Source organism: Mus caroli, chromosome 7 (assembly GCF_900094665.2).
Source record: "Mus caroli chromosome 7, CAROLI_EIJ_v1.1, whole genome shotgun sequence".
Taxonomy (NCBI): Eukaryota; Metazoa; Chordata; class Mammalia; order Rodentia; family Muridae; genus Mus; species Mus caroli.
Window position 1 is genome coordinate 102,968,431 of NC_034576.1, and position 10,225 is coordinate 102,978,655.

At 46.4% G+C, this 10,225-nt stretch overlaps 1 protein-coding gene across 1 annotated transcript in view; it reads left to right on the top strand.

The window, feature by feature from the left end:
- The first annotated feature begins 1,201 nt into the window (after positions 1-1,201).
- Positions 1,202-10,225, top strand: part of P4ha3 (prolyl 4-hydroxylase subunit alpha 3) — a 33,631-nt gene continuing 24,607 nt past the window's right edge. Inside the window, exons 1-3 of the mRNA XM_021167959.2 lie at positions 1,202-1,403; positions 8,155-8,297; positions 9,274-9,497. Of these exons, the coding sequence (XP_021023618.2) occupies positions 1,210-1,403; positions 8,155-8,297; positions 9,274-9,497 (561 nt within the window). The 5' untranslated portion in view covers positions 1,202-1,209. The remainder of the gene's footprint in view (positions 1,404-8,154; positions 8,298-9,273; positions 9,498-10,225) is intronic.

The following is a 10,225-nucleotide window of genomic DNA, read 5'->3' on the forward strand; positions in this document are numbered from 1 at the left end:
CCATAGCTTGGTTTTTACCAAGTATTCAAGAGGATGAAACTGTGAGGTTCATTTCAAATTCAAACGGTAACGAATAGGTGCCACTGAGCTAAAATCAAGGTATCGGCAGATATCTGTTCTTCCTGCAGACTAGGAAAGATCTGTCCTCCAGCCTTCTCAACCTTCTAGAAGCTACCTACAGCCTGTTACTCACAGACCATTTATCCACTTTCAAAGTTGCAACACAGCATCAAGTCTCTCTGATTTGGCTGTTATTGTCTTGTATCTTTCTTTGCCGTTTGTTTGTTTGTTTGTTTGTTTCGAGACAGGATTTCTCTGCCTCTGCCTCCCACGTACTGGGATTAAAGGCGTGTGCCACCACCGCCCAGCTTTTCCTTTGCCTTTTTAAAAGGGCCTTGGCAACTGCGCTGAGCCCATCAGGATAATCCAGGATGGCCGAAAGTCAAGATACTGTTAGAACTACACACATTGACTCTGTGAAGCTCTCTCCCCATCAAAGCATGCCAGGGGAAGCCCCTCTTTGGGGGTGAGGTCCTCACCCATTGCACACAGCCTGTGGTTGCCCATTTCATGTTTTTATGGTGGTTTACATTTCCATTTCCCTTTATGAGCAGCGGGCTGCATCTGCACCTACTATAGCACAGATGTTACTGAACACTTAAATGAATGAGTAAATGAATAAACATTGCTGGGCAAAAGGGATAGCAGGGTGAAAGAAACAAGCAGCCTAGTAGAATATAATGATGGTACTTTTGTGTGACTCTGCAGTGACTCGATCCTAGAGTTTCAGCTTCTGTAAGTCCTAGCCATCTTTCAAGATCACCTGAGGTCCTGTCCTCTGAAGACTTTACCCCTCTGCCCAGCCACCTGCACTTCTGTCACCATGCTGTATCTGTCACCCTTTGAAGTTTCCCTCATAATCTAGAGGTTTTTGTGTCCTCCCCTGTCCCACACGAGGAATTTGGATGATGGCTCAGCACGGTCGTAACTAGAGAAATCACTGCTCACCCGCGCTGCCTCAGTTCCCCCAAGTGTGACAGGCACGGTGGAATCAGTATGGAGTTAGCGGCAGGCCAGGCACTTAGGAATTTGGTGCTGAGGGGACGGAGGAGTCCAAGGGCGGGCGACGGGAGGCTGCGGGCGGGAGCGGGCGGGCGGGCGGGCCGGGGCGGTGCCGGGCGAGAGCGCGGAGGGATGCGCGACCCCGCGATGGGCCCAGGGGCGCGGCTGGCGCTGCTGGCGCTGCTGGCGCTCGGGGGAGACCCCGCGGCGGTCACGGGGCGGGAGGACACGTTCTCCGCGCTGACCAGCGTGGCGCGCGCCCTGGCGCCCGAGCGCAGGCTGCTGGGGACACTGAGGCGCTACTTGCGAGGCGAGGAGGCGCGGCTGCGCGACTTGACCAGGTGAGGGCGTCTCCAGGAAGCGGGGATGCTCAGCGACTGAGGGTGAGGAGTAACTGAGGCCCAATGTGACTTCCAGACCCAACTGTCATGTGGTGGGGACCCTGAGACACTTTGAAGGGGAATGAGGAGTTCTGTGTCACACCCTCTGTGTCTGTGTGTGTCTGTGTCTGTGTCTGTCTGTCTGTCTGTCTGTGTCTGTGTCTGTCTCTTTGTCTCTGTGCCTGTCTCTCTGCCTCTTTGTGTGTGTGTCTCTGTCTCTCTGTTCCGGTCTCTGTCTCTCTCTGTGTCTCTGTGTCTGTCTGTATGTGTGTTTGTCCGTGTCTCTGTCTCTGTCTCTTTCTGTTTCTCTGTCTCTCTCTCTGTCTCTCTCTCTCTGTCTCTCTCTCTCTGTCTCTCTCTCTGTCTCTGTCTCTCTCTCTGTCNTCTCTCTCTCTCTCTCTCTGTCTCACACACACACACACCCCGGGGTGTGACACACACCCCCATCCACCTTCACATGTCCAAGTTGATACACTGTGAAAAAGTGTAGGTAGCATGGAGATTCTAGAGTCCAGTTGGATCTCACAAATGCTGTGTCAAGCAGCAAATGACCTTGAACTTCTTGTCAAGTTACTGCTGACACAGTAGAATGGTGTGGTGACCATTATAGCTCTTATTTCTTTTTCCATGGGTAAAAGTTCTCTGAATGTAAGTAGTAGCTGAGAGGTTGTATGTATGTGAAAATGTCTGACTCCAAAGAAAACACTGTGAATAACTATTTCACACTGGGTAATACTGGGGGTAGTGTGCACAAACACACAGCCAACATTATTTTTTATGCAGTCAGCGAAGTAGAGTTAGATCCTGAAAGGTAAACTGTTGTAAAGTGTGGGACTTAGAGCCCTAATCAGTGTCCAAGATGAAAAAGGAATGCTTGCATATGATACCAACATATCTTGTGCCTTCTTTGCTTTGGACACTGAGAAGCCCACGGACTATAAGACACAGTTGTTTCCATATAAATCCAATTGATCTTACAAACTTGTCTAGACAGAGCAGAAGCACATCATTTGATTTCCAGTAACTTTAAATTTCAAATCCATCCCCATGCCAACCCGCCCTGCTCCACTCCCACAAATGTTTATAAGAAATGGTCATGAGGGACAGCCAGTTTCGTAAGGGTTGGCTTAATCCTGCAGTCTGCTCTTCAAATGCCATTGGTGGCAACTGATGGCTTGTATTTGGACATGCATTTGTTTGAGTTGCAGTATCAAATTGGTTTGTAAAAAAAAAAAAACTGCAGATCACATTCTTACAAAGAAAAACAGGCTGTAAGCAGGAGACAAGTTTAGGAAAAGCTAATAAAAGACACCTGTCTATACTAAAAAAAGAAGGAGGAGGAGGAAGAGGAGGAGGAAGAAGAGGAGAAAGCTAATGCAGGAAAAAGTGTGTGGAACACTGTGGGTACCAAGTGGCTCAGAGTCTAGATTCAGGAGCTCAACAGGTCTCTGTTTGAATTTTTGACTCTGACCATGTTATATCTTTAAGCTTTAGTTTCCTAATCTAAACAATGATGCTTTAATGGTTATTCCCATAGGGTTCTTGGAATGATTGTGTCCAGGTAAAGTTATTTATCATTGAGCTTAACATGTAGTAAGTTGCTGAAAAAAATGTTAACTCCTTATGACTCTTCAAGGCTGACTGATCAAGTAGACTCAGCGCAGTGGGGAGGCTGAGGCAGGAAGACTGCTGTGAACCAAGCAACACAAGAGCAGACCACCGCTGCTCAGTGACTTAGTATTAACCCTGCCAACGGAAGCACTAGCGGGGATTCTAAAAGATTAAAAAGGGAATTTTTAAAATCCCAGATTCGTTTCTGAGATGATTATGAACATTTAATCTCATCAAACTCAACCTGATGTTCTAGAGGCTGTGACTCTGTTCCCTGCTCGAATGCCAGGGTGAAGTGTTTACTTTTTGAAAATGATTTTTTTAATCTTTTTGTAAAATTTGGGCAGTTTCAGCTCACTTTTCTATAGATTCAATCTGTTGATTTTATAGAAGTTGAAATGTTATTTCTAATGCCCTTGTTTTATATGCTTTGAGTTTCTAAATCAGGAAATGAAGGGGCTTTGGCTGCTGAAGCTGCTCCTACCTGCTAATGGATAGAAAGTGTGCTAGTTAGAGCCCCCATCACTGCACACCAGTAGAGTACACAGTCTGCATTGGCGGTGGGAGGGCGGGGGAAGGGGGAGGAGAGTCCATCTCTAGTTTATTTTGTTGGTGCCATTTAAGAAACACAAAAGAGTAAAAGAGTTGAAGTGATTTCTGGGCTCAGAATGAAGCATTCAGAAGGTCTCAGAAGGATGAAGGCAAAGCCATCTCTCAGTTTCAAGGGAGAAAAGTATCAAATTGACATGGCCCATGGCTTGCGGTTGAGTAACCTCCCCAGGAAGCTAACTGCAGGGATTGGGTTGCAAATTTTATGTGCAGATTCTTGAAGGAAAGGATCTGATTTTCCACTCTCAGCAGCATTTGTTAAAGCAAAAAGGCATTTAGGAAAGCCCGAGGTTGGCCTTCAGCATCCCGTAAACTCAGTCACTGTTTGCTCAGAGGCTGGGCATGCAGCCAAGTTTGCATTCCTAGCCAGCCTCGGGTATCAGTCTATAGATTTCCCCTGCTTTCTTTCCTGTGCGAGAGAAAAAAAAAAAAAGTAGTCATATTTGATATTTGAACACTGCATTGCTTGATTGCTGCAGTCAAGAGCAAACCCCTGGTCTGATGCAAAGAGCACCTCCCTGCTCTCCCTTTGTGCCTCTGCTTGTTCAGATGTGTTTTAAACACTTGTCCTTGCCCTAGCAAGGGTCTGTGGGAAAGGTGAGGGGAAAAACTAGAATGGAAAACAAAAGGACCCAAAGAGATGCAAGAGTGGACCGGCCTTTCACCTCACAGAGCAGAGCTGGTTAGGGGCTGGCTCAGAATTAGCCTCGGGCTCCTCCCAGCTCCCCCCCCCCCCCCCCCCCCCCCCCCCCCCCCCCCCCCCGCCGCCCCCAGCTCCTCCCCGTCTTGTAAAGCTCACTGCACTCCGCCTCAGTTGTTCCTGGACACTTCAGGTTTTAAGCTGCACTTGGCTTGGGCCCGCACTTGGACATTTTTTTCCCGTCTAGCAGCTCGCTAAGTGGTTCCACATGGAGCCCAGGCAAGAAATAACGGGCAGTAAACCGCTCTCCACGCTCCGCAGGCTGATTTGGATTCGAAACCCCAGAGGAACAGCCCACAAGCAGCACTGTCTTTGGGATCGGAGACAGACACCGTGGGACTTTCCAGGCTTCTGTGTCCTGCTTGGGTCATCCAGGCCCAGATTCTTGTTCCTTAGTTTTTGTTGACCATTTGACTGCGGAAGCTTCGGCGCGGGTCTTTATCTCTTGCCGGCTTCCTTTCTCAGTTGAGAGCCTCGCTCTTTAGAATCCTCAGGTGACTCTGCACCTCTCCCTCCATTCCTCTGTCTCACACCATTCTGTCTGCAAGGTCCCCCAATTCCTCAAAAGATGTGTGAGTTCTAGTACTCATTCATATGGTCTAGCTCCATCAGCTGTTGTTATATTGATTTTGACATTAATTTTTGGATAAAGCTCTTAGAGCAGCAGCTCTTAGCCTTCCTAATGCTGTGACCCTTTAAAACAGTTCCTCATGTCGTGCTGACCCCCAGCCCTCAAATTATTTTTGTTGCTACTTCATAGCAGTAATTTTGCTACTGTTATGAATCATAACATAAATATGTTTTCCAATGGTCTTAGGTAACCCCTGTGGAAGAGTCATTTGGCCCTCAAAGGGACCACAACCCATGGGTTGAGAACTACTGTCTTAGAGGATAAGAGGTACCTGTAACCTGTCATGTTCAACATGATTGATAGATCTCAGTAATATAAATTCCATCACTGTGTTAGACATGGAGTAAGCACAGTATAGCAGGAGAGGAGGCAGGAGAGGAAGCAGGAGAGGAGGCAGGAGAGGAGACAGGAGAGGAGGCAGCATCTTTTGCCTATATGAGTGCTTGCAGAACGCACAGGAAGAAATTCATTAGAAAGATGGTTACTCCAGGTGCCACCATTTCCAGCCTTTTCGGTTCCTGTCCCGGCATTGGAAGAATGGAAGTGAGCTGGACGCCTCCCTCTCTGTTCCTGCTATGACTACCTCCAGTGTCTGAACTGATTCCTGGTCTGCTCCCTTGAACCCACCCCATTCTCTTCCCTAGAGTCACTAAGATGGCTTCCCTCTTCTTGTCTCATGTTGACATGCTGAAGTGACCTCCTCCTCCGTCTTTCTGTCTCAGTTGCTTCCATTTCTGAATCTCCCTTCCCCACCCTCTCACAAACTCATTCATGTAAACAAGTCCTAACAATTCCACTCTCACTTGCCCTGGCCAAATTAACCATCCCTTGCTGTCTTCTAGGTCTTATTATTTAGTCTAGTACTGCATCTACAACATAACTGTGTCTCACTCACCCACTGGACTGTGAGTCCCTGGGACCAATCTCACTGTCTTAGTCAAGATTTGGCTCCTAGAGTTTAGAAGAATTTATTCCATTCATTATTTCATGGAGACATGTATGGAAGCTGGGTCTGATTATCACAAGCCTTTAACTTGGGAGGCTAAGTCAGGAAAATTACAAGTTCAAGGCCTGCATGGGCTACCAAGTGAGTTCATGGTCATCCTGGGCAAATTAGTGCTGTCCTATCTCAGAATTAAAAGAGACCTAATGATGTAATGCAGGGGTAAAGCCTGCCTCACGTACAGAGTCCGAGGTGAAATCCCCAGGAGCATACACACCCACACAAGAGAGGACTGAACTTAGATACTATGGTGATCTGAATTGGAATAGCCCTCATAGGCCCATGGCTGTGAAGACCTTGTCCCTAGTTGGTGGAACTATTTGGGAAGGATTAGGGGGTGTGGTTATCACTGGGGGAAGGCCTTAAGGTTTTAAAACTTGCTTACTATTCCTAGTGTGTTCTTTCTACCCCGTACTTGTGGAGCTTTCAGCTATTCTTCTGCCATGCCGTTGCTCTGCCACCATGACCTCTAACCCTCTGAAACTGTAAAGCCAACTGAATAGTTTCTTTAATAAGATGCCTTGAAGGAACAAAGTGATGAGAACAAGTTCTTTTGGACCATGGAATTTTTTTGGTGGGGGAGGGGCTTGAGGGGTTCAAGACAGAGGTTCCTTGTGTAGCCTTGGCTATCCTGAAACTTACCCTGTAGACCAGGCTGGCCTCGAACCCAGGAATCCATCTGCCTTGCTTCTAGAGTCCTGGGATTAAAGGCATGTGCCACCACTGCCCGGCTTGGTCCATGAACTCAGTGTGCAATGGGCCTCATCTTTCCTTTGTATCCCAGGACCTAGCATAGAGTCAGGCATCTCAAAAATGATGATTCTATATTAATTCACTGAAGAAGTAGCTATATGTCAAATGTTTACATCTTTGTACACATTGGTTCCCAGTAGCTCAGAACCCACTCTTCTTCCCTAACCTTTGTTCATTTTCACGGGAACCATGGCAACATCAACCCAGAACCCAGGCTTCTGAATGTTGTGGCTTTTGTTTCAGTCCTGGCTTTGCTATTTTCTAACAGCACAGCCTCGTTTTGGTTTCCTCCACTGCAAATAGGACAAAATAAACCTACATTAAATGGCCTGGCTCTGTAATTAATAGGACTTGCTGCTTTCTAGAGGACCCAGGTTTGGTTCCCAGCACCCACATGGCTCACAACCATGCACAACTCCAATTCTGGAGGATCCAGTGACCTTTTCTGGCTTCTACCAGCACTGCACACATGTGGCACATAGATATACAAGCATAAAATAAAAATAAAATAAAATAAAATAGAATGCCCAGTGCATGGTAAGGATCCAGTAGGTGGCAGTCATCGAAACATTTAAAAAGATCCTTCAGGAAGCAGGTCGGCCACCACCTCTTCTAACCACCATAGTCTTGTATGCTCCAGGCTCTCTTAGCATACCTCATGTTGATTGTTAGTTTTTCCAAAATGCTTCTGAGTTCCTTCCAGACACTAAGTACTGGGTCTAGAGTGATCACAGAAGAACAGAGCTTTGTGTCTGTCAAGCCCCTGAGCTGGAGCACACCTTGTATCTCTAACATGTAGTATAGTGCCAGACATAGTGTGACTGAACAGTCTACATGGACTCTTCAGTGAATAAATGGACGGACCCAATTATGTGATATTTATTGTTTCCAAGTTTTTTATTCCTGCCTGGCTCTTTTAATTGAACTATTTTCATGAGTTTCCAGAGGTTCAACACTTAACACTTCAATTTTTACACCGTCACCCTCTTCCTCAAGAAGTGAGGGCTACTCAAACAGGAATTTGTAAATGAATATTTTATTTGTCCTACTTTCTAAATCTGTTGTATGTGTTGAGATCAAGGTCATTATGTTTCAGCTCTATAAACATGTCTTAAATCATCCCTCAAGTCATACTTTTACCTGGATTGTAAATTTCTTTAGGAATCATGAGATTATCATTTGCCTCACGTATCACTTGTAAAATTCCATACTGTAACACATTTAATAAACTTTTGACATCAAAAAAAAAAAAAAAAAAAAAAAAAAAAAAAAAAGAAGAAGAAGTGAGGGCTACAGGCAGGCACCGCTGCAGCCAGCTCCTGATTTTAGCAGTTCTCACCACGGCAGCCTCCCTGGGCTGTGTCAGCTGTGTCTAGGTGAGATAATTCTTTCTCGTTTTGTTCAGATTCTATGACAAGGTACTTTCTTTGCACGAGGACTTGAAGATCCCTGTAGTGAATCCTCTACTTGCCTTCACTCTCATCAAACGTCTGCAGTCTGACTGGAGGAATGTGGTACACAGTCTGGAGGCCACTGAGAACATCCGAGGTAATGAGGATGCTTGTGAAGTACGGGGAAAGCTTCTAGCTTCTGATTTGGTGGTGAGGAGGGAGACTCTGTTGAGTGACAGTGACGATTAGCAGAGCAGACAGAAACTACCTGAACTCCTAAGCTCCTTGAAGTCAATCGAGTTGGTCCTCTTGCTAGTAGGTGTATGGTTTTAGATAACAGGGCACCTTCACCTCCATTACCTCACTTGATCGTCACTACAGTCAGGTGAAGAAGTGTACGTCCACCCAGTTAAATGTGTGTATTTGTGTACCTGTGTATGTGCAAAACATCATGGCCTTCCAGTAGTTTCTGTTTCAAGTTTCTAAATTTGAAAGTTAGAATACTGTAATGGGACCTGTAAAGAAATCACGTTCTAATTCTTTCTACCGTGCACTCTAAGAAGTTGGTTAGTTTGGGACAGTTAAGAAGAAAAAGAGTCGCCTCTTGCTAAAGGGAAAGATTATAGCTTCATGGGGTAGAGTAATACAACCAAGCCGTGTACCTTATTTCTTTTTACTTCCTCCATGCCATTGTTCTGAATGTCCTTCATCCAGATTATCATATTAAGCATCTACTCTGGAGTGCTGGAGAGATGCCTCAGTGGCTAAGAGCACTTGCTGCTCTTCCAAGAGGACCCAATTCAGATACCAATGCCTGCATCCCAACAGCTCACGACTGCCTGTAACTCCAGCTCCAGAAGATCCCATGGGATGCTCTTTGTACCCTCTCGGGTTACCTGGGCGCGTGCGTGCGCGCACACACAAGCACACACATGTGTACACTCATGCACACACATTCATGCATGCACATGTACACACACATGCACACACAAACACACACAATCTTTAACAAAAAGAATCCATTGTGTCCCAGGAGCTGAGCTTGCTGCTGAGGGCACTTTGAGCAGGTGGTCAGGTCTCATGCCCATTGCCTGTGTTTGGAGGCGAGGGTCACAGTCTTTCTATTTTTACAGCTCTGAAGGATGGCTATGAGAAGGTAGAGCAAGACCTTCCTGACTTTGAGGACCTCGAGGGAGCAGCAAGGGCCCTGATGCGGCTGCAGGATGTGTACATGCTCAACGTGAAGGGCTTGGCTCGAGGCGTCTTCCAGAGGGTCACGGGCTCCTCCATCACTGACCTGTACAGTCCCAGGCAGCTCTTCTCTCTCACAGCGGATGACTGCTTCCAAGTTGGCAAGGTGACATGCAAAGAAGGCAACTGCTCGATTCTACTTCCTTATGGATGAAGTGTGTCTCAGCTGTCTTTAGGTATTCCCTTTGCTTGAGGTCATGACAGGGTAGATCACTAAGACTGCATTGCAAAATAAGAGGAGCCAAATTGAACCCCATCTTTTAGCTTCCCATGCTCTTGCCACAGGGATGTGAAGTCATCATATACTTAGGGCACAAGAAAAGCTTTTCTTTTCTTCCCAACAGGGTATTGTATATCCCAGGCTGGTGTTAAACTTGCCAGGGTCTTCCTGCCTCTACCTCTCCAGTGCTGGGATTACACCATGCCCATTTTTGCAGGGCTAGAAACCAAACCCAGGGTCTCATGTGTGCTTAACCAAGCACTTGAGCAACTGAGATACATCGTTTGCACACAAAATGGCTGGCCAGGCTGATAGACATAAACTAGGCAAAAGCCATCATTTTTTTTGAAATTCTAACTATAAACCCTAGAGTATCTGAACTATGGGTGGAAAGCAGAGAGAAGGGTAAACAGGAGGTTCTAGATGGCAATGTGAAGGTAAGATCACAGAAAGGGCCGACCGAGATGCTCTGGAACCCTTTGCTTTGTTCCCCAAGTACTTAAAAATATTCCGTTAAGTTTGCTAGGCCCAAGAATAGCCTCACAAGAGACAGCTATATCAGGGTCCTTTCAGCAAAATCTTGCTAGTGTATGCAATGGTGTCAGTGTTTGGAG